Source organism: Lissotriton vulgaris, chromosome 1_1 (genome assembly GCF_964263255.1).
Source record: "Lissotriton vulgaris chromosome 1_1, aLisVul1.2, whole genome shotgun sequence".
Lineage (NCBI taxonomy): Eukaryota > Metazoa > Chordata > Amphibia > Caudata > Salamandridae > Lissotriton > Lissotriton vulgaris.
Genome location: NC_141685.1, coordinates 1,183,738,823 through 1,183,760,970, shown reverse-complemented (window position 1 = coordinate 1,183,760,970; position 22,148 = coordinate 1,183,738,823). Strand labels below are relative to the sequence as shown.

At 45.0% G+C, this 22,148-nt stretch overlaps 1 protein-coding gene across 1 annotated transcript in view; it reads left to right on the top strand.

The window, feature by feature from the left end:
• KIFAP3 (kinesin associated protein 3) overlaps positions 1 to 21,680 on the top strand; it is a 1,607,567-nt gene extending 1,585,887 nt beyond the window's left edge. The window contains exon 20 of the mRNA XM_086964434.1: positions 15,341 to 21,680. Coding sequence (XP_086820560.1) covers positions 15,341 to 15,449 — 109 coding nt within the window. The 3' untranslated portion in view covers positions 15,450 to 21,680. The remainder of the gene's footprint in view (positions 1 to 15,340) is intronic.
• The last annotated feature ends 468 nt before the right edge of the window (positions 21,681 to 22,148 follow it).

Genomic DNA, 22,148 nt, shown 5'->3' with positions numbered 1-22,148 from the left:
ATGTAATGAAGTTCCTGGGTGAGATACGAGCGGAGATGTTCTGCACTTATAAAGTATTGAGTGAGACACTTGATGCATGTGCTTATGATGTATGCCAAGCGCAGGGGGCTTACCCCCGACAAGATCTGGTGTTGTCTTTGTCACAGTCTGCCAGCCCACCGCCGCCTCCGAGTGCTACTGTTGCGGTTCAGGAAACTACTGCTGAGGCTTGTGGAGCTTTGTTGCCACCCGTCGAGAATGCCGCTGCAACATTGTCTCCCCTTTGTTCCCTGGCTGGCTGTCTACCTCGTGCTACAGTCCCACTGCTTTGTTCACTGCTAGCCTGCCCTCCTGCCTTGTCTTCTGCTCCGTCCTTGCTGGTTTTGACTTCCCCATCTCGTGACTTTTGTCGCTTGGTTGCCTCGGACGAGTGTGTCATCAGGGAAGAACTACCTAAGGAAGGCAGGCGATGCCTGTTCAGCGACTGTGCCCTTCCCCCATCCTCGGAGCGGCCATGTTTCTTTGTTGACTCAGACTGCATCGGATTGCCGCGCAGGGTAGATGTGAGTCTAACTCCCAGGTCGGGCCAGGGCTAGGTGGTCCCCTTGCTGCACTGATATACTGGCGGGTGGGGACAGCGAGGGACCCGACCCTTACATGTGACTTTGTGTATTGATTGTTGACTCTCCCTAATGGTCAGACCTCTGGTGCAGCTATCCGTTATTGTTATTGGGGTAGAGAATGCTTAGTGAGCCGGTGGTGTCCGAGCGTGTGTGATGTGGCCCTCCTCCCCGCCGTTCTTTAGTGGGAGTTCTGGGACAGATTTCTTTCCTTGCTCCCCATAGCACTGGTGCATATTTTTCTTTGTTTCTTCCCTCTTTCTTTCTCTCTACTTCTCTTTTCTTCCTAAATTTCGGGTTTTTTGGGGCGACAGACACTCTGCTGGGGGGTGGGGGGGGGCAGGCCGTAGCCTCTGCATGTGTGTGGGGGGGGGGGGGTTATATTTAGTTCTTGTTAGTTTCTATGGTGCCTATGTATGATCTCTTTTATGATTTCTTCTTTTTTCTTCCGTTCTGGGTCTGTGATAGGGGTTTAGTTAGGAGTGGGTAGCGCTGGGGGTGGTACGTACATGCGAACTGCTTCTCCTGTTGATATGTGAAGTACTGCCAGGTTGACGGGGTGGGTTTCACTACGGTTGTTTCGACTTGTTGCGGCCTGCCCATGTTGTGATGTTGATGTGCGGACTCAGTTCTCCTTGACTCTATTCTTCACTGATTTATCTTTAGACTGGAAAAATTTGAAAACTTAAACCTCAATGCTCCTTTTCCCTAGCGACATGATTCCGTTTAGTGTAACTGCTGCTGATTGTTGCTATATTGCCTGATGTCGCTGGGGAACCGTATTGCTTGCTCCTGTGCTTCACAGTTTCGTGGCCGGCCTGGTGGTTGTAGGCCCGTATTTGTTTAAATTTTCATGCACAATAAAGGTTTTCCAAAAAAAAACTATATTTAGCCCTCACTCGTCACAAGCTAGTTACCAAGCTATATCGTGCTGCGCAGGAAGACAGACCTTTCACAAGTAACAAGAGTATTGGCACCTGGAATGAATAACTTGACCCACCACTTACACAGCGAGAATGGGAGACCTGCTGCCAACTTACTAGTAACCTAACATCTAATGGGAACTTGCAAATTATACATTTTAAATATTTGCACCAAGTGTACTATACTCCATATAAACGTTTTAAATATGGGCTCCGGGACAGGGATGCCTGTAGGTGATGCGGGCGATGGGAGCAGATTTCTAGCACTTGGCTTGGACATGTGGACAAGTGTCGTTATATTGGGCAGCTGTGATTAACACTCTAACAAAGATCATTGGGACCCCATTGCAGTGCACTCCACAGCTATGCTTATTGGATTTCGTTCCATTCCTGAAAGGTGCGGTGGGGAGGCTAGTAAGAGTAGCATTGCTTGTAGCCAAGCGTCGAGTGGCAATGGTGTGGGACAGCAAACTAAGCCCCACGGTGGAAGAATGGCTGAAAGATCTGTCGCTCTGTAGAAAACATTTAGTATTATACCCTGAGGAGCTACCTGCAACACCCAGGCCTGGCGATATTTGGGAGCCCCTGTTACTGTATTTGCGCAGTGTAGATCAACCCAACTCACCTGAAGCTGTTACTATATAAACATATATGTCACATGCTGTATGCAGCAATGCCAATTTATGTTAGCCTATTCTTTTTTCCCTTTATGTATATTTCAGAAGTAGTCGCGTGTCATTTGGTTAGACTGTTTTACCTGATTACAAATTATATAGCTGTGGATGTAAAGTATGACTATGTACTTTTGATACTCTGTTCATTTTGTTTTCTTTGACTCTTATGTAATGTCATCACATGATGTAGAAGATATTTTGAAACTCAATAAAAAATTTAAAAAAGAAACCAAGAAACAAGAATTTGCTGAATTCATTTGCCTTTTCTTACGTTGCTTGTATTTGCAAATTACACTAATTTCTTGACCTATTGGAGTGCTGAATCTCTGTATTTGTTGTGAGCCTCTGTGCGTTGCAGTGAGGCGTTGACGGAGCCAATTATGGAGGTGTGGCAGAAGCCCTTGTATGCTCCTGCAGTTTCAAGATCAGTAACAAGAAGATATAGACCTGCTTCTGGGGATCCAGCTTTTCTTTCTGCCCACTTATCTCCAGAAAGTTTGGTGGTTCAGGCTTCTTGCTCCAAGCTGTCGTCTGGGCCCTTTCATACCACCCCGGGGGATAGTGATTCAAAAAAGCTAGAACAGTTGGCCAAGAAGGTGTGTTCCTCAGCAAGTATGGCGCTGAAATCTACAAACGCTACTTGCTTACCTGGGAGATATATTCCTGCCCTTAGGGACTCTGTGAAACAGTTGGCCCCTAAACTTCCTGAGGAACATAGAGTTCATTTTCTTGAGGCTCTTTCAAATTCTCATCCAGCTGCCTAACAGGTCATTCAGTCAGGTCTGGAGACTGTAGACTCGGTTGCCCGGGTAATGGGCTCTTCAGTTGCTACGAAAAGACATGCCTGGCTCAGATCTTAAGGTTTTTCCCCAGATGTTCAGACTACTCTACTGGATCTGCCTTTCGATGGCTCAAGATTGTTAGGTACCAAAGCGGACCCTGCCTTGCAGCGTTTTACAGACAGTAGGGCTACTGCAAGATCTTTGGACCTGCCTACAAGAGGTAGCAAGGCTTTGGGAAGGCGGCTTTCTTTCGAGGTAGTCAGCAGCCTCCGCACCAACAGCAAAATCCTCTGTCCAGGTCATACAGGGGAAAAAATAGAGGCCATGTTCGAGGAGCCTCCCGGTAGCAGTCCTCCTCCTATTCTCTTGTTTCGACCCACCCCCAATGGTACCACGGGAAAGCAGCTCTAGATCCCCCATCTTGGAGCATGTTTGTCCTGTAGGGGGTCGGGTGTCCCATTTTCTACAAGATTGGGAATCGGTTACCTCATACTGTTGGGTTTTGAATCTTGTGGAAATGGGTATGCCCTCCTTTTTCTAGAGTTTCCACCTCCTTACCCTTCTCGCCAGGATTGGTGTTCAGAGAACCATTTACTTCTCTTACAACAGGAGGTTCTTGTCTTGTTGCAGAAAGGAGCAATAGAGGTGGTTCCAGAGTAGGAAAGGGGTCAAGGATGTTACTCCTGTTATTCCCTGATTCCCAAGAAGGACTGTCGATTGAGGCCGATCCTGGACCTCAGGATTTTTAATTTTTAGCCAGGCAGGAAAAGTTCAAAAGGTTGACCTTGGCTCAGGTTCTTCTAGCGCTGCAACAGGAAGACTGAATGGTGTCAATCGATTTGTAGGATGCGTATTTTCATCTTTCCATCCTGAAGTTGCTTCAGTAGTATCTCCTTCCGTTCGTTCTCATTTCCGCACCACAGGTCTCCACAAAGGTGATGGCGGTGGTGGCAGCACATCTCAGAAGGTATGGGGTTTCCGTTTTCCCTTATCTGGACGACTGGCTGCTAAAATTCAAGTCTCCAGAGATGGTGTTGCACCACTTGCATTTAACAACGCAATTGCTGTTCAACTTGGTTTTCTATATAAATGTACCCAAATCTCACCTGGTATTATCTCAATGCAGCCTGTTCATAGGGGCAGTACTGGACACTACTGTGTGTTGAGCTTTCCCGCCTCCGCAGTGGATTCTCGACATACAGAACATGATTCCTTTGTTTCACGATGGAGCGGTTGTTCCAGTCCTGAAGGTTCTACGCCTGTTCGGTGTGTAAGCTTCCTGCATACTGTTGGTCAGCCATGGACGCTGGCACATGAGGCCACTCCAGTGGTGCCTCCGCAGACAGTGGTATCAGCACAATGGAGATGGATGATACTGCGCATGGTCTTCGGATCCATCCCTAGATTGTTTTTTTCCGCCACCGGGCTCGGATGTGTTTCCAGCGCTCCGTGTTGAAACCGAATTCCTTCGGCGCGCAATCCTCACCAACTTTCAGAAAATAAGTTTTGAACGCTTCTCCACTCGACGATATTCTTCAACGTCGAATACTTCGATTCCGGTCGACGGCCTTCTGGCCTAACTAGGCCTCAACTCCAGCTCATGGAAAGGACGCCATTCAAAAAGTGTCCTCAATGTGGGTCGAAGTTTCCCCACACCGACCTTGATGAGGTGTGTAACCTCTGCCTTTCTCCGGAGCACGAGGCAAGGGACTGTTCAGCTTGTGCCTCTTTCTGCTCCAAAAAGACTATCCGGGACCAAGGAGCGAGAAGAACAATGGCTCGATCTTCATCCTCCATTCCGGACGACATCTTTGAGGAAGGCGTCAACGTCCCAGAACAGCAAGACGTCGACAGCGGATCCGAACATGAAGAAGATTCGGATGTCGAGGACGTCACTCCAGCGCAACGGGTCCTAAGTAAGACCGTCGCCCCGACCCTTCCTCGACACACCCAAAGAAGGCCCAGGTTACACCCTCGGGTGCACACCACTCCGCTTCTACTGCCCCACCTTCGGGCCCGGCAAAGAAGCCAATTAAGCCTTCAGGTGACTCTGGCTCGAGTCAGCCTTCCCATGGTGCCGCCCCCAAGCTACTGGCACCGAAAAAGGCATCGGATCCAAAGAAACAAACGGATCCGAAAACAACACCCGACCCGAAAAAACCTTCAGAACCGAAAAAACATTCGGAGCCGAGAAAGACTCCTGCTTCCCCGACAAAGGACATTGCCAGAAAACCAAAGCAAGCCGCTTCGGTGCCAAAACCTTCCACAGCACCAAAAGATCGGCCTCCGGCAGAGGACTTATATTTTTCAGACCCTGCCCAAATGACTCTGGCTAAGGACCCAATAACTGGACAGTTGATTTTGGCCTCAAAAAAGTGACCACTGGACAAGCTAGCTCCAGCTCCGCTTGCAAAGAAGGACATGGCTACCTCGCCTTTAAGACCGCCTTCCCCTTCTCCTCCACCTATGCCATCACCACACTCTCCCATACCACAGCATTCCCCTACACCCTCTCATACAGATGATAGTTCTGATGATATGGGGGGTAACATGCCTGTTCCAGACACACCTACAGGATCACCTGGCCCATGGGTTGATTACACCACTCCAGATGTCCCAAATGTCCCTCAGGATGACTTATACCCCTCACGGCCTTCCCCACCTGAAGACACTATAGGGTTTAACGAACTAATACACAGAGCTGCACAATATCACGGGGTAGACATACATACAGACCCTGTAGAAGAAGACTTCCTGATGGATACCTTTGATAACGCACAAAGGTCTGCATCCATCTTACCAATGCTCAAAGGAGTAATTAAACACGCTGCTGAAGTCTTTAAAGATCCAGTCAGAACTAGAATCATTAATCCTCGTATAGAGAAGAAATATAAAGCCGCCCCTTCAGACCCAGCATACATTAAGGGGCCAGTACCACTAGACTCACTTGTAGTTTCCAACGCACGCAAGAGAGCTAACTCGCAAACATCAGGTGATGCTGCCCCACCAGATAAAGAGTCTAAGTTACTAGACGCATCCGGAAAGAGAACTGCGTCTCAAGCAGCAAACATCTGGCGTATCGCCAACACACAAGCATTGCTAGCCAGATATGATAAGGCACATTATGACTAATTAGAGTCAATAATGAGACAACTCCCTGATAAGTACAGGGATAGGGCACATGAACTCATCCAAGAGGGTAAAAACATTACAAATACCTCCATCAGATGTGCCCTTGATGCAGAAGATAGTGTGTCTAGAGCAGTTAACACCAGCGTCTTGCTATGCAGACATGCCTGGCTATGTATATCAGGATTCAAACCGGATGTACAAAATGCCATTCTAAATCAACCTTTCGATGAGCAACACCTATTTGGACCCAACGTGGATGTATCTCTTGAAAAAATGAAAAAAGATACAGACGCCGCCAAATCTATGGGAGTCCTGCAGTCGCAGGCTCCCAGACGTTTATTTTGTCGCTCATCCTATAGAGGTGTCACCAGAGAATATTCCTCAGACACAGCCTCTGCCTCATGCAAAGCCCCCACACAATCCACTTACAGCAAGGGCTACCAAAGGGGTGGGTACAGGGGTAACAATAACAAGGGCAAAGGTGAAAATAAATATTCCCGCTCTGCCTCCACCCCTACCCAATGACTCCCTTCCTCTTCCCCCGCCCCACTCCACTCCGGTCGGGGGAAGACTCCAACAGAACCTGCCAGCCTGGGAAAACATCACATCAGACAGGTGGGTGTTACAAATTATTCAATCAGGTTACTGTCTGGAACTACAATCTACCCCCCCAAACATACCACCCAGGCAGCGTCCAATGTCACAGGAACATTTAACATTGCTCAGACAAGAGGTAATATCCCTCTTGCAGAAAAATGCAATCAAGATAGTTCCAAAGCACCAGGAAAACAAAGGAGTATACTCACTGTATTTCCTAATACCAAAAAAGGACGGATCTCTAAGACCCATCCTAGACCTCAGACCTCTAAACATTTACATTCAGTCGGACCATTTCCATATGGTCACACTTCAACAGGTCCTTCCACTGCTGGGACTAAACTACTTCCATGCCACTCTAGATCTCAAGGACGCCTACTTCCATATTCCCATCCGCGCAGCGCACAGAAAATATCTCAGATTTGTGCTAGACAGACAGCACTACCAGTTCAAAGTGCTCCCATTCGGAGTCACAACAGCGCCAAGGGGGTTTACTAAATGCCTAGCAGTGGTAGCAGCACACTTAAGAAGACATAACATTCATGTCTTGCCATATCTGGACAACTGGCTCATAAAGCCAGCTCATACAGCCAGTGTGTACAACACACTCATGCTACCATTCAACTGCTTCACGACTTGGGATTCCCAGTAAATCACACCAAGTCTCATCTACAACCCTCACATATACAACAGTATCTCGGCGCTACAATAAACACCCAGTTAACACTAGCGTATCCCTCTCCAGCAAGGATAACAAGTGTACAAACTCTTCTAACAAAATTCAAGCCGCAACACTCACTACCAGCTCAAGTGTTCATGCAGCTCATAGGAATGATGGCATCTTGCATATTCATAGTTCCTCACGCAAGATTGCAAATGCGTCCACTTCAAGAGTGCCTAGCACGCCAATTGAACCAGGCTCAAGTTCAACTAACCGACCTAGTGTTGGGGGACGGTCGGACTCATCGTTCTCTGCAATGGTGGAACACCAAAAATCTTTCCAAAGGGCGACCGTTTCTAGAGCCAGTTCCTAGAGTAGTCTTAACAGTGGACGCATCGCTCTCCGGCTGGGGAGCTCACCTCCTGCATCACACCACGCAAGACAGGTGGACACCGCAACAAAAGCTACTCCACATCATCCACCTAGAGTTACCAGCTGTGTTTCTAGTCCTAAAAGCTTTTCAAATTCAAGTGTCAGGCAAAGCTGTCCTAGTCCGCACAGACAATATGACAGCTATGTACTACATAAACAATCAGGGAGGGACACACTCTCTGCAGCTCTCTGTTAGAACAGCAGATATGGAGATGGGCTATACCACTAAAGATCTTCCTATTAGCTCAACACGACCCAGGAGTACAAAACACCTTGGCAGATCTGCTAAGTAGACAAACTCAGAAAATCCACGAATGGGAACTTCATCCACAAGTTCTTCATCCGTTCTTTCAAATGTGGGGACAACCTCAAATAGACCTCTTTTCCACCCACGAAAACGCAAAATGCCCAAACTTTGCCGTCAGATACCCACACCCATTGTCCAAAGGCAATGCGATATGGATGAACTGGTCAAAACTATTTGTGTAAGCTTTTCCTCCTCTCCCACTAATTCCATTAGTGGTGCGCAAACTACAGCAACATTCCCTAACGCTCATCCTGATCGCTCCAACTTGGGCCAGACAACAGTGGTACACCACGCTGTTGCAAATGTCTGTAGTACCACACCAAAAACGAAACCTATCTCCACGCCTATTAACGCAGAACCGTGGGGAGATCAGGCACCCGGACCCAGCTCAGCTCAACCTAGCGATCTGGCTCCTGAGGTCATAGAGTTTGGTTACCTCAACCTTCCCCCAGACTGTTTGAACGTTATCAAAGAAGCTAGACGCCCCACCACTAGAGCATGTTACGCTGCTAAGTGGAAAAGGTTTGTCATATACTGCCAAAACAACCAAATTGATCCTTTAGATGTGTCTATTCAACACATCATTGGATATTTACTGCACCTTCAAAAGTGTAACTTAGCCTACACGTCTATCAGGTTACACCTTGCAGCTATTACAGCATACTCGCAAAATAGACAACATCTATCTCTTTTTAGAGTACCAGCTATTAAAGCTTTCATGGAAGGACTCAAAAGAATAATTCCTCCCAGAACACCACCCACACCAGTGTGGAATCTAAATGTAGTTCTCACAAGGTTAATGGGACCTCCCTTCGAACCATTACATAAATGCGAATTGCAATTTCTAACCTGGAAAGTAGCTTTCCTAGTAGTCATTATGTCTCTCAGAAGTGTTAGTGAACTACAAGCATTTACCATTCAGGAACCCTTTCTGCAAATGCATCATAACAAAGTGGTTCTTCGTACTAATCCAAAATTCCTTCCAAAAGTAATTTCCCCTTTTCATCTAAATCAATCTGTTGAGCTGCCCGTGTTTTTCTCGCAGCCTCAAACAGTCGCAGAAAGAGCTATGCACACTTTAGATGTCAAGAGAGCATTACTGTACTACATTGAAAGAACACAAACCTTTCGTAAGACAAAACAACTTTTTGTGTCTTTCTCACCGCCACATAAAGGCAATCCCATTTCAAAGTCAGGGATCGCTAGGTGGATTTTTAAATGTATACAAATATGTTATCAAAAAGCTAAACGCACATTAACAATCCCACCAAATGCCCATTCTACCAGGAAAATAGGGGCTTCAATGGCATTCTTAAGGAACAGTCCCCTAGATAACATATGCAAAGCAGCCACATGGGCTACACTGCACACATTCACAAAGCATTACTGTGTAGATGTGCAAACTAAACAAGCCACTGTGGGCCAGGCTGTACTAAAAACTCTGTTTTAAACCACTGCAACAGATACGGGTGGTCGCCACTAGGTGTGGGAACTGCTATGTAATCTATGCATAATGTGCAATCTGCAGCTCATATGCCTCGAACGGAAAATGCTACTTACCAGTATGCATCTGTTCTTGGCATGTAGAGTTGCAGAATTTGCACACGCCCACCCGCCTCCCCGGCTACCTTTATCGGTTCCAGTGTTATCTTAATTAGATACATATCACATGGACATCACTATCTCTTATACAGCTCCATCACTTCCCTAATGGTGAAAAACAATCTGGGGATGGAGCCGATGACCATGCGCAGTATCATCCAAAGGAGGAGTCACCTATCCCGTGACTTCCAAAGACCTTTCTACAAAACAAACTGCAAACATCCGGGCCCAATGCTAGGTGGCAATCTATGCATAGAGTGCAACTCTGCAGCTCTACTTGCCAAGAACAAATGCATACTGGTAAGTAGCATTTTCCTTCAGCCTCCTCCACCTGTGGCCACAGTGATCACGGATGCCTCCACTCTAGGGTGGGGTGCTAATCTGGGGGATCTGGAGGGTGAAGGTCTTTGGTCTCCCGAGGAAAGGTTGCTTCACATCAACCTTTTGAAATAGCTGGCAATACGTTTGGCTCTCAAGGCCTGCCTGCCTTCCTTCCTTCCCTTTGCGGTCAGTCGGTCCAGGACAACACTACTGCGATGTGGTATATCAACAAACAGAGAGGTGTGGGGCGTATTGTCTCTACAAAAAGGCTCTGGTTCTGGGCTCAGGGCCATCAGATTTGTGTAATGGCAAATCATCTGGCCGGTGTGCTAAATGTGCGTGCGGACAGTCTCAGTCAGCATTACTCAGCTGACCACGAGTGGCCGCTTCATCTGGAGGTGGGCCATCTCATCTTCCAGATGTGGGAATTTTCTCGGTTGGAAAGTCACGAGAATGCGCACTGCCCGTCGTTCTGCAGTTTCCGATGCAGGGAGCGTTGGGGGATGCGTTTCAGTTGGATTGGAACTTGCCGCTCCTTTAAGCGTTTCCCACCATACTCTTGATTCCCCGAGTTCTGAGGAAGATTCCCCAACATAGGGCCAAAGTCATATTGATCGCCCTGGATTGGCCAAGAAGAGTGTGGTACACAGATCCACTTCATCTCTCATCGCAGCCTCCGCTCCTTCTCCCTCTCAGGGCAGATCTTCTCTCGCATCACTGGGGCAGGTTCCACACCTCCAGATCAAATTAATTGGAGCCTCAGGGGGAAAGAAGAGGGTGCAGGCCACTCAAACTGTAATAACCAACAAATGGCCTGTCCCTCCTGACACTCTTATTATTTCTATTTTGTATTCAAGGAATGTAGTGGTATACAACTTTTTACTACCACAAGCCCACTGTTTTTAGGCTATTCATAACTGTACACGTGTCAGAAGCTATCAAGGTACACACAAGATACAGAGAAAATTGTCACAATACCATCACCCACCAAAAGTTTAGTGGAAAAAATGTGGGAGAGCCCCTCACAAAAGCACCGCCAATGGGGTTTTCTGGCTAGCAATTGCCAGTATACCCATTTATCATCATCGGTAACTCACTCTTATAATAGTGGAAAGGAAAGACAAACACAAGAAAAAGACCGACAATATAAAACAGTGCTTTTTCTTAACATCAGCCCCACAGTCTGCTGATTGTTCTTACCATAGCAAGTTAACATGAACCCTTGCTATTTTAGTGTGCACATACACCAAACCCCTAGTGAGAAATGAAAACGTGAATCTCACACAATTAAAATTGAAGAATTCACTGGCCACTCTGGATTTATTCTGGGCTGTGAGTTCTTCAAATTAAAAACGACTCACACCAAGCAAAATCTTGTGTGAATCATTGTCGCCAACATGTTTCGTTGCACTTAATTTACGCAACTTCTTCAGGGCAAACAGGGGTTATCCACTCTTATTTCCACTCTCTTGTAAACCACACCTGTGATGGTAAAAACGACAAATCACAAATAAAATGAGCCAGGGGTTCAAGACCCTTGCATACCAAGTAGCTGGATCGAGCTATAGTACACGGCTATGGCACTCAAGACATCTGTAGCATAATCACCTGTAGCTAAAACCTTTTCTATACTCCAAATCTTCTGTAAAGATAACGGGGACGTTCTTGACCTGAAGAACCCAAGGAATTTCTCTAATTGTAGAACGAAAAATGTTGTATACGTGGTGCGATGTCCGTGCCAGCTAATTTATGTAGGAAAAACTTGTCAACAAGTAAACCAAAGAATCAGCCAGTACAGATCTCGTATTAAGAAGAAGGTTATGTCTGCGCCCACGGTAGAAAATTTCTGTGAGAAAGGCCACAACGAACAGGAATTTAAATGGTCTGTTCTGTATACCATAAATTCAAAGTCTAAATGCCATGATGTAGAGCGTGTTCTGTTACAGAAAGAGGCTTACCTCATTCTTAAGTTTAACAGCGCGCAGACCGGTCTGAATAACCTGTCTGAGATAGCGCATATATAAGCACCGCGAGTGCGTTGACTTGCATCGGTTTGACATCCCTGGCAGGCACTATGTCTCTGTTGATCTATTCCAGTATTCACAAATTAGTATGGTCCATGGCCTTTTGGATGTCGCTAGTATGATAAATTTAACACATGCTTTATGAGTACCAACATGCTTAATCTTTAAGTAATAGGGAATGCGTTACCAGCGCGCTTTTGAATTCATTAGCGTTACATCCACCAAAGCACCATCTTACTATATATACTTGAGCGCAACATCACGATATATAAGAATAATCGGATGGTGTCCATACCATGCGCTTTGTCGGTTTCCCGACTACAAGTCCCATAATGCACCTAGGCAAGCTCGAACATAAAACAAACACAAAATTGCGGCGGCCATCTTCAATGAGAGAAAACAGATCCCAGTAACGGCGTGCGGTGGCAAAGGAGCAGGTAAGTGTGGACACCGCTCCTACGCCTTTCTAACTCGCACCCATAGATAGTGACCTTAAGTACAACGTTTTGTTTGCGTTACAGGACGGAGATATTGGCCCTCCATTCCACAGCTTTAAGACTACGATATTCCAATAAGGTAGGCTCAATTGCTGTTGTAGGATCACATCCATTAGTATAATTCCTTTTTGAAATCGCCACGCGAACCAAACAACTTGCCTTATTGTTTTAGAAACCGAACTTGATGGTTACGTTGTACGAGCGAACCCGCCGTGTAAATGTAATGTAAATGTATTGCGATTTATATAGCGCACGTATCACCCGAAGGCATCAAGGCGCTTGCCTTGGGAACCCATCCTGGTATTCCCCTGTGAGATAACCCCACCAGGGTATCCACAAGGTGAAAGCCAGGCATCCCGCCGCGAGGGGCCACAGTGGAGATTAAGCAAGCTATTGCCCAGAGTCGCAGAGTGTGAACCCGTGAGTCGAGTAGGCACCGGAACAAGAATTATCGAGTCCGTGGAATTTTTGAGCCCAAGACCCGCCAAGGCGGGAAATTGAACCCTGGCCCAGGACCGATCTCAGCTCCCGGGTGTGCCGCCTCTAACCCCTGAGCCACACTTCTCACTTCCGTAATATCAAGGTACGCATTCATTCCCTCTATTTTGGTTCCCAAACATGTTAAATTAAGACCCGAACGGGTCATATTTACAAACAATTTTTAATCCTTTTAGACATCCAATTGGGCCACCACAATAAATAGTGAACTGGACTATTAGAAGAGTCACTGCCTCGAGTTCCTTTAAACGAAATTGGTATGTAGCCTCAATTTTTCCTTTAGCCACGAATGAAAAAGGAACCCCTTGTAAACAAGCCTGATAAAGCAAAACAATGTTTTTGCATTTTTCAGAGATTAAGAATCCACAGCCCTGATGAAAGACCAGTGACGCCACGCCTGGTCTAGGAACGCGTCGGCAGTTTTGTTTGGGTGGAATAAATTGCCATCATGAAACACACTAGGACCGGCTGGTCCAGTATTTAAACGCTTATAAGTCATTAAGTTGTTTATATTCCCCCTCAAAATTGGTTTTTCTCATGTTTTGAATGTAATATTTTCTTGTCTGTGTATAAATGTTTGATGCAAAAATGTTTTAGATTTTGTAAATAATGTTTGTCTTTGAAGCTTGTACAAAGTGTATTTAGTCTTGTAAATATTGTGAATGTATTGTCCTTTGTTCTGTTACGATTTTCTGAAAAAGACAAAAAGTATAAAATAATGGACACAAAATAAGGTTGTCTTAGGGAAGTTACAATAAATTGGTTTCTTACCCTTTCAAAGCATTTATTCAGTAATTGTGGTGTGGAAATTGAACGGGGCAACCTGAGTTCCTTCTCTCTCCCACCCGATGTGGTGGATGTTATTTTATCATCCATGAGACACTTCACCAAACCTATTTATTCCTCCAGGTGATCCAAATTTCTGAAATTGTGTGGAGAGAGGTCCCATTGATCCTTCAAATGCTCGTTTTTCTGATGTACTAAGTTTTTCTCTTTCTTTGGCACAGCAGGGTTGTGCTGTGGCTACAGTTAAAGGATAATTGTTGGCTCTGTCAGCTTTCCTTTGTTTGCCGAGCCAGCCGTCACAATTCAAAAGGTGAGGAATCCACAGGCAGATGTATCCATCCGAAGAACAGGTTACTTACCTTTAGGTAACGTTTTTTTCTGGTGAATACAGTATCTGCCTGTGGATTCCTCACTGACCCACTCGCCTCCCCGTTGTCCTCCTGTTTATATCGAAAAAGTTATGACTGTTTGACATGGATGATTTTAATATGTCATTTTCATGCATACAGTTTGTTGCTAGGAAGTGCTTTGCTTACTGGCTTTTCCTTTCTGTTTATGTATATACTTTATGTATTTGTATATATATTATGTATACTGTGTACACTTGTGGAAATGTTGTCGGTCCACCAGTTTGCCTTGAGGGCACTGAAAAAATGGGTGGAACTGACGTCAGCACGCCAACACTGTCATCTTACGGCTCCGGTGATGTCATACGGAGCTGCGAGCAGAGCCATGCCGTAGAATGCTGGCGCTGGGGTAATTCAAAAGGTGAGGAATCCACAGGCAGATACTGTATCTACCAGAAAAAAACGTTACAAAAGGTAAGTAACTTGTTCTTTAGTGCAACTAAATGTACTACAAATTGCAGCTTGCGAACAGGCCCCATAGTGTTCTGCAACACCATGGGTATGAATGATTCGGATTTTTTATGATTTGGATATATTCCTATATCTTTTTCTTGAGGGATCTAATCGTATTACCTATATTGGGCCATGATAGCAAGGATATTCTATAAGAAAATAATGTAGTATACCGTAGTAAATTTAAAGAAGGGCTAGCTACTGAATTGTTTTCAGGCACTGCATCTGAATCATGTTTTTATAAATGAGAAATTCACCCATACAGCAGTGAAAACATTTATAAAAATTCATTTCATACTGGGTGTGACTGATAGCCATGTTAAAGACTTTAAATTGTATTTTTTGAGTTAACTAGGAAAGTGAATAATATAAGGAAGGACGTCTGTTGTATGTAATCTGTCGACAGAATTTCCAGGGTGTCTAATAAATTACACAATGTAATTACACAATGTTTTCACATATTTTGACAATGTGCTTTATTGGGTAAAACTTTTAAACTGGCCAGGCTGGGAAATGTGGGTAGATGTTTTAGGATGTAAATCTCAAACTGTTTACTTTCAACGTTGTTGGAGTGCCAAACAGTCACAGTTTTGTAAGTATGGTAAAAAATTCTAAGACTTTTTTGTATTTCCTCTCTTTTCTTAGAATTGTAGTGGATGGGTTTGGTCAGCCAGTTGCCATACCAGGACGCCCTACAACAGCATATGGCTATCGTCCTGATGAACCTTACTATTACAGCTTTGGGTCTCGATAGAAAATGTATGGAAATTGTTTTCCTGCTTGTCAAACAGTTTGGATGAAGATTGGAAACAAACAATGAATCAACAGAATGTCGAAGACTTTTTTACATGTTACCTGCATATTTTTCCTCTATTCACTTTTCTCCTCTACCCTTCCCTACTAATCTTCTCTCCAGTACTTAATTTCTCTGCAGTGTTTGTTGCACTCATCCCATCATAAGTCCTGTTATGTCACCATTACAAACCGTGTCTAGCCACAAATCTTGAAGAATCCTTTGGTTGATTTTTTTTACTGTTTTGTACAGTTTTGTTTTATAGCTCAATCTAACGTCTTAACATTTAAATGCGCAGTGCACTATACACATAGTGTGGTTGTGGCAATTTATTAAACTTACTTGGTCTGAGTGGCTGATTGTTCTGTTTCGGCTCCCTGGACTTCTAAGGATGAGTGCTCCTTTTAGCTTCTACTTCTTTCGCTGTCCTTCCTCTTCTTTAATTGTCCTTCCTCTCAGCTTCATTCAAGGGTCATGCAGGGTGCTGTGCATAAGGCTGCTTTTGAGGTCATGGAATCCAAGAATGCAGATGCACACATAATACAGTTAGACTTTTACCTGGAATGCATGGCTGGGTACAAAACTATTTTACATGTGTCCTACAAATATCTGTTTTGCACTTGCTGCTGCTGTCTTGTTCCTGGCTTACCCTTTATGCAGTGTGTGTTACAAACCATGACTATTTGAAGACCTCACAGAATGTTTTAGTTTATTTTGTACACTGTTGGTATTGTGGTTCATCCGATATGTTTGACATCACTCATGATGTCTCACAAATATTAATGAGGTGACGCATAAGTGAGCAATGGGTGAACGGAGAGGTGCTCTTATCTTTAGACAGAGAGCACAGTGATTTCTGATGCATACATCTGGCTGTGGATTTCTAGCCTTTTGAATTACCCCAATGTGCAGCATTGCACTGCCACTTTTTCTCCATAGCTCTCCCACGTCAATGAGGAGATCACAATGTACCTTCTCTGCACGCAATTCTGTGTGACGTCAGCGGAGCCATAAGAAGACCTCGTTGGTGTGTTGACGTCAGATCCCTTTTTTCTGCCCTGTCCACGAGTAACAGTTTTTTCCAGGCTCTCAATTTCTGGGAGATTTCTTCGGTATTTTTTGCTGCAACTTTGTAGCTGTTGGAGATGTCTCCTCCAAGGAAGTCAGGTTTTAAACGTTGTAGGGAATGCAGTGGTCAAATGTCCCTCACTGACCTGTATGAGGATTTCCTTCGTGGTTTGTCGTCAGACCACGGTTATGAAACTTTTTTGTCGTGTAGACAAATGAATCCTAAGGCCTTGAAGGAAAAGGAGAAAAAGTTTATGGCAAGAGCCAAGAAGCAGAAGAGGGGTTATCGTAGGTCTCGACATTGTTTGACTTCATCGTCTCCCCATACTTCAAGATCTTCTAAGAGGAAGTATAAGAAGAATCGATGCAGTGGGTCTCTGCATCGCTCATCTAAAGAGGAGTCTCTGAAGTCGGTGCCCCTGAGTCTAAGTTCTCAGCGTAGGTATGATATCTCTCTATCTCAGAGAATGTCTCCTGCTTTGTCTCCGGCTCCGAGATCTAACACTCCTCCTCTGGCTTCAAAACCTGTGACTTTACCTTCAGCACGAAGCCTGGGACTTCAGCACAGGTCCGAGGACTCTGACTCTTCAGCCGTAGCCAGATGTGGTGCTTCCTCCTACAACCACAGAGCCCTCGAACAAGGATCGGGAATATCCGACATTCCCAACTCCAGGCTCAGATACTTCCAACTTTCCTAATGCTATGTTTGGTATTTTTGCAAGGGCTGCAACCCCATCTGGTGCATCTGTGGGCCCCATGGGTCCACCTGCCTATTCACTTGGAGGTTTTCCACCTCACTTCCAGTAGACACCTTTCTTGCCGTTCATGCGTATGTCTCCTTTGGCCTGGCATCCTCCAGCACTAAGACTGCAGACGCCGTTGCTATTTCAGGAAGGGCATGATCCTTTACTGAATGAGACATCTCCAGTGCTGCCTGAATCCGAACGGGCGCCAGCTCATCCACAACTGACTCCCTGATTCTGCCTTTGGATTGTCCTGCAACACTGGGGCCGAAGTCAGCGGTGCCGCAGATACCGAGAGTCAGATCCCATAGGGAGGCTCATGGGATGTTAGAAAGAGGAAAGGTATCATGAAGAATGCAAAGGTGCCGAAGAAGGTGAAACTGTGGATTTGGATCCAGATTTTGATGGCTTGCAGAAGGCGAGTGGATTGGACACCTCCACTGAGTGGGAGTTAGTGTCGCCTAAGGGTTTGCCACCTCCAGAAGTGACGTCTGAATGATAACTCAGTGATAAGAAAGGCTGCATAATTATTGGACTTGCCTCTTCCATCTGCTTAAAGTTTAATTTCCTTACTGAAGAACTTCATTTGGGCACCTCTTCATCAGAGCCGTTATTGCCAATCAGTGACAATTTAACAGAGCCTACCTTGAAGATCTGGCAAAAGGCTATGACCTCTGCTGGAGTTTCTAGGTCCAGAAGATATAAAGTAGCTCCTGGAGACCCAGGATTTGTCATCTCACCCTTCACCCGAGAGTCTAGTGGTTAAGGCTTCTTGCTCCTCCAAGTTGTCTGCAGCTTTTTCCCTTCTGCGCCTGCTGATTTGGTGTCCAAAAGGATGGAGCAGTCAGCCAAAAATATATTTTCCTCTGAGAAACTCATCTGGGTGATCTGGAGGTCAAAGGTCTCTAGAAGAAAGATTGTTGAACATCAATATTTTTGAATTGCAATTGATATGTCTGGCTCCCAAGGCCTTCCTCCCTTCCCTTCGTGGTCAGTCAGTTCAGGCCGTAACAGACAACACTACTGCTATGTGGTATATTAACAAACAAGGAGTAGAGTTGTATCTTCTCAGCAGGACCATCAGATTTGCAAATCACTTAGCTGGAGTCCTGAATGTACATGCGGACATACTCATTCAGCAGTGTTCACCAAACCGCAAGTGGCTCCTCCATCCGGATGTGGCACTTCACATTTTCGAGATGTGGGGGTTTCCTAAGTTGGACTTGTTTGCCACTCATGAGAACGAGCACTGCCTGTCATTCTGCAGTCTCCAGTATCTGATGCGAGGAGCGTTGGGGGATGCGTTTCAGTTAGATTCGGGCTCCCACCTTCTGTATGTGTGTCCCCCATACCCTTGATTCCTCAAGTTCGAAGGAAGATTCGCCAAAACCGGGCCCAAGTCATATTAGGAGGCCTGGATTTAGAGAGAAGGGTATGGAACACATATCTTCTTTACCTCTCTTTGTGCCCTCCGCTCCATCTCCCTTTCAGGGCAGACCTCCTCACGCAATCACAGGGGCAAGTTCTACACCCCCACCTCCAGAGCCAGGCCTTCATGCCTGGAGATTGAACTGGGCAACCAGTTTCTTTTTCTCTTCCTCCTGATATGGTGGACATTATTTTAGCAGCCCAAAGACACTCCACCAAGACGTCCTATGCTGGCAGATCAGTGAAATTTGTTAAATGGTGTGGAGAGAAATCAGTTGACCCTTTGAAAGCCCATTTGTCAGAGGTCTAAAATTTTGCGCTATCCCTGGTGCAATAAGGTTGCGCTGTTGCAACGGTTAAAGGTTACTTATCTGCCATGTCGGCATTTCTTTGTTCGCCGTATCATCATTCACTTTTTAAATCCTCTATAGTTATGAGATTTGTTAAGGGTTAAAAGGTTTCCTCCCGCTCCGTGTATTGTGCCTCAGTGGGATCTTAATCTTGTTCTTACGTTTCTAATGGGTTCGCCTTTTGAACACTTGCATAGCTGCCTGTTAAGGTTTCTCTCTTTCAAAACTTTATTTTTAGTTGCAATTACATCTGTTAGAAGGGTGAGGAAATTGCAGGCTCTTAGCTCCAAGCTTCCTTTTACATAATTCCATGTGGATAAGATGGTTCTTATGACCAAAGCAGCTTTCCTGCCTAGGGTGGTCAGTCCGATCCACTTGGGGCAGTCCATTACCTAACCTGCTTTCTACCCTCCCCCACATCCATCTAAGGAGAAGGAGAGACTTAATCATTTGAACCCCCAGAAGTCAGTGAGCTTCAGACTGGCCAGAACCAGAGAGTTCATTTTGGATGACCAGCTATTCATCAAATATGTGGGCAAGATGAAGGGCAAGACTGTCCACAAAAGAACTTCACCCAGGTGGATAATCCTTTGCATCAAAATTTGCTACACTGTGGCTAAGGAGTAGCCACCTGAAGGTATTTGTGCTCCTTCTACCAGAGCTAAATCATCATCTTCTGATTTTTGCTAGAGGTGTCCCTGAGATTGACATCTGCAAGGTGGCAGCTTGGACCCCACTCAACACTTTTGAAAAGCATTATTGCTTGGATTCAGAAGGGAGAATGGACAGTTATTTTGCTTGTTCTGTGTTATAGAAGTTTTTGGTATAGGCAGGGAGGTACCCTCCTCCGAGTGCGGGACTGCTTTGGGATTCTTTTCAAAGGGTGAGGAATCCACAGGCAGATGTATCCATCATAAGAACGAGTTACTTACCTTTTAGTAATACTTTTTTCTGGTGGATACAGTATCTGCCTGTGGATTACTCACTGGCCCACCTGCCTCCCTGTTGCCCGTCTGCTTATACTGAAAATTTTTTTTTATATATCTTTCTTATGAATGTTTCTTAAGAGATTTTCTATTTAAGTTATGAGGATGCTTTGATTTGGAGATTCTATTGCATATTGTTACTTCCTTGTTCTGTTTTGTATCGTATACTTGTGGAAATGTTGTTGGTTCACCCTTTTGCCACAAAGTCATGGAAAAAATAGGTGGAACTGACTTCAGCACACTAAGAGGTCTTCTTACTGCTCTGATGACATCATGCGGGGTCACGTGCGGAGCTGATATATTGTGACAAGTTTATTAAGGTGGGAGAGCTATGGAGAAACATTTTCGTGGGGAATGCTGCACATTGGAGTAATTAAAAAGGTGAGGAATCCACTAGCAGATACAGTATCCACCAGAAAAAGCATTACCAAAGGTAAGTAGCTTGTTTGTTATGGATGATGGTTCTAACAGATAGACATTCAGGGTAAAGTTGTGTCAATTGGTGGCACCAACTAGCACTCCAGATCCTTAGAAGCTGAGACTTTCCATCCAGCCTCTTTCTACAATGGATGCAGTAGAAGAGTGTCCACTTCAGTTATGATGGTGCAGCAGGGTAAGCACTTGTAGGAAAGAGGAACATTAGAGATTCACCTGGATGACTCGAATTACTGTCATCTTGTGTAGATTAGGGTAGAGACAGGGATGTTAAGAATGGGTCTGGATCTGCAGGGCTGGACTTGGAACAATGTTGGCCATTTCACAAGCCTATAGGTGAATATTAGGCGCTAGGAATAGCCACCCACATATTTCTACCATGGAGCCTTAGTAAACGATTGTGGGTAAGTGGTAGTCTAGTGGAGGTCAATACCTGGGAGTCACAATCCCTGTAGTCCGGGGGCGGCTGCATCCATGCAGTAAAGCTTGTATTGGGTAATACACAGTAGAGGTAATCCCAGTGAACCCTGTGATAATACCTAGAGCCGATAATCCCCAAAGTCCAAGGGCTGCTGTAGCTACCCAGTGAAACTGGTAGTGAATTTAGCCCAATATGAATATCCCACGAAGATGGTTTTGGATATAGCATGGTTATTAATATAGATGTTACTACCCGATATGAGACACTGAAGTGATTTGGGATGGGAGAAAAGGCTATTCCTTTAGAGCCCAGCATTAGTGATGTAAATAGATATAATAGTTCTCATTAAACATGGGATTTCCGCTCATTAGCATGCGTTTTCTAATATAAAACCTATTATTGCAATATTGTGCAGACTACAGTAATAATGTTACTCTCATATGTTCAAGGTAGTGGGGTGCTGCATGCTATTCTTAATATCGTCATGCATAAGGCACTAGTTGTCATGCCGTTTGTAATCTAGATGTCATGCCATTAGTGAATGGTATTTCATTCCATCATTTGTGGGATACATTCTGTTACCTAAAGCAACATAACGTTCTGTTTTGTGTAAGAGATATGGACATTTAAAGATACAGTGTAAATCTGTGTATGGAGGAGTTACTAATATTTAAGAGGCACAGTCTTGTATTTTGTGGTTCATGCATATTCCCGAAGGATCTTGTTCACAACCGACATTAAAGATAATGCAGGGTGTAAAAGGTGTCCAATAATAATTCATCATTTGTCAAATGAGGAACGACAATCTCTGAAATCCAGGGATGAAAGGTACTAACTCACAGACGTTTCTATTCAGTAATAGCCAGGAGCAGTAATTCCAACGAAGGTGGTAATGGATTAGATCTAAGACGAATAAACTCTTCAATCAAGATTCTGTTGTAGGTACCCAGTGGAGCTGGTTGTCTTAAATCCTCTAAACAGAGGCTAAAACTGAAAGCTCAGGTGAGATTAAACCTGCCTAGGATTTATTAAAGTGTAAGAGCCTATCTGGAGTTATGGTGTTGTAGATACAGAGTCTCTGGCCCTACGCCCGAAGCAGGAGTGGTGCCCTAAAGCGGATAGTGGTTGAGTGGATGCCCTAAAATGTTTATATGGGGCGCTTTAAACTAATCCCCTCTGATAAACATTTTTATTGTCCACCCCAATCTCCACCCCCTCCCCCCCACCCC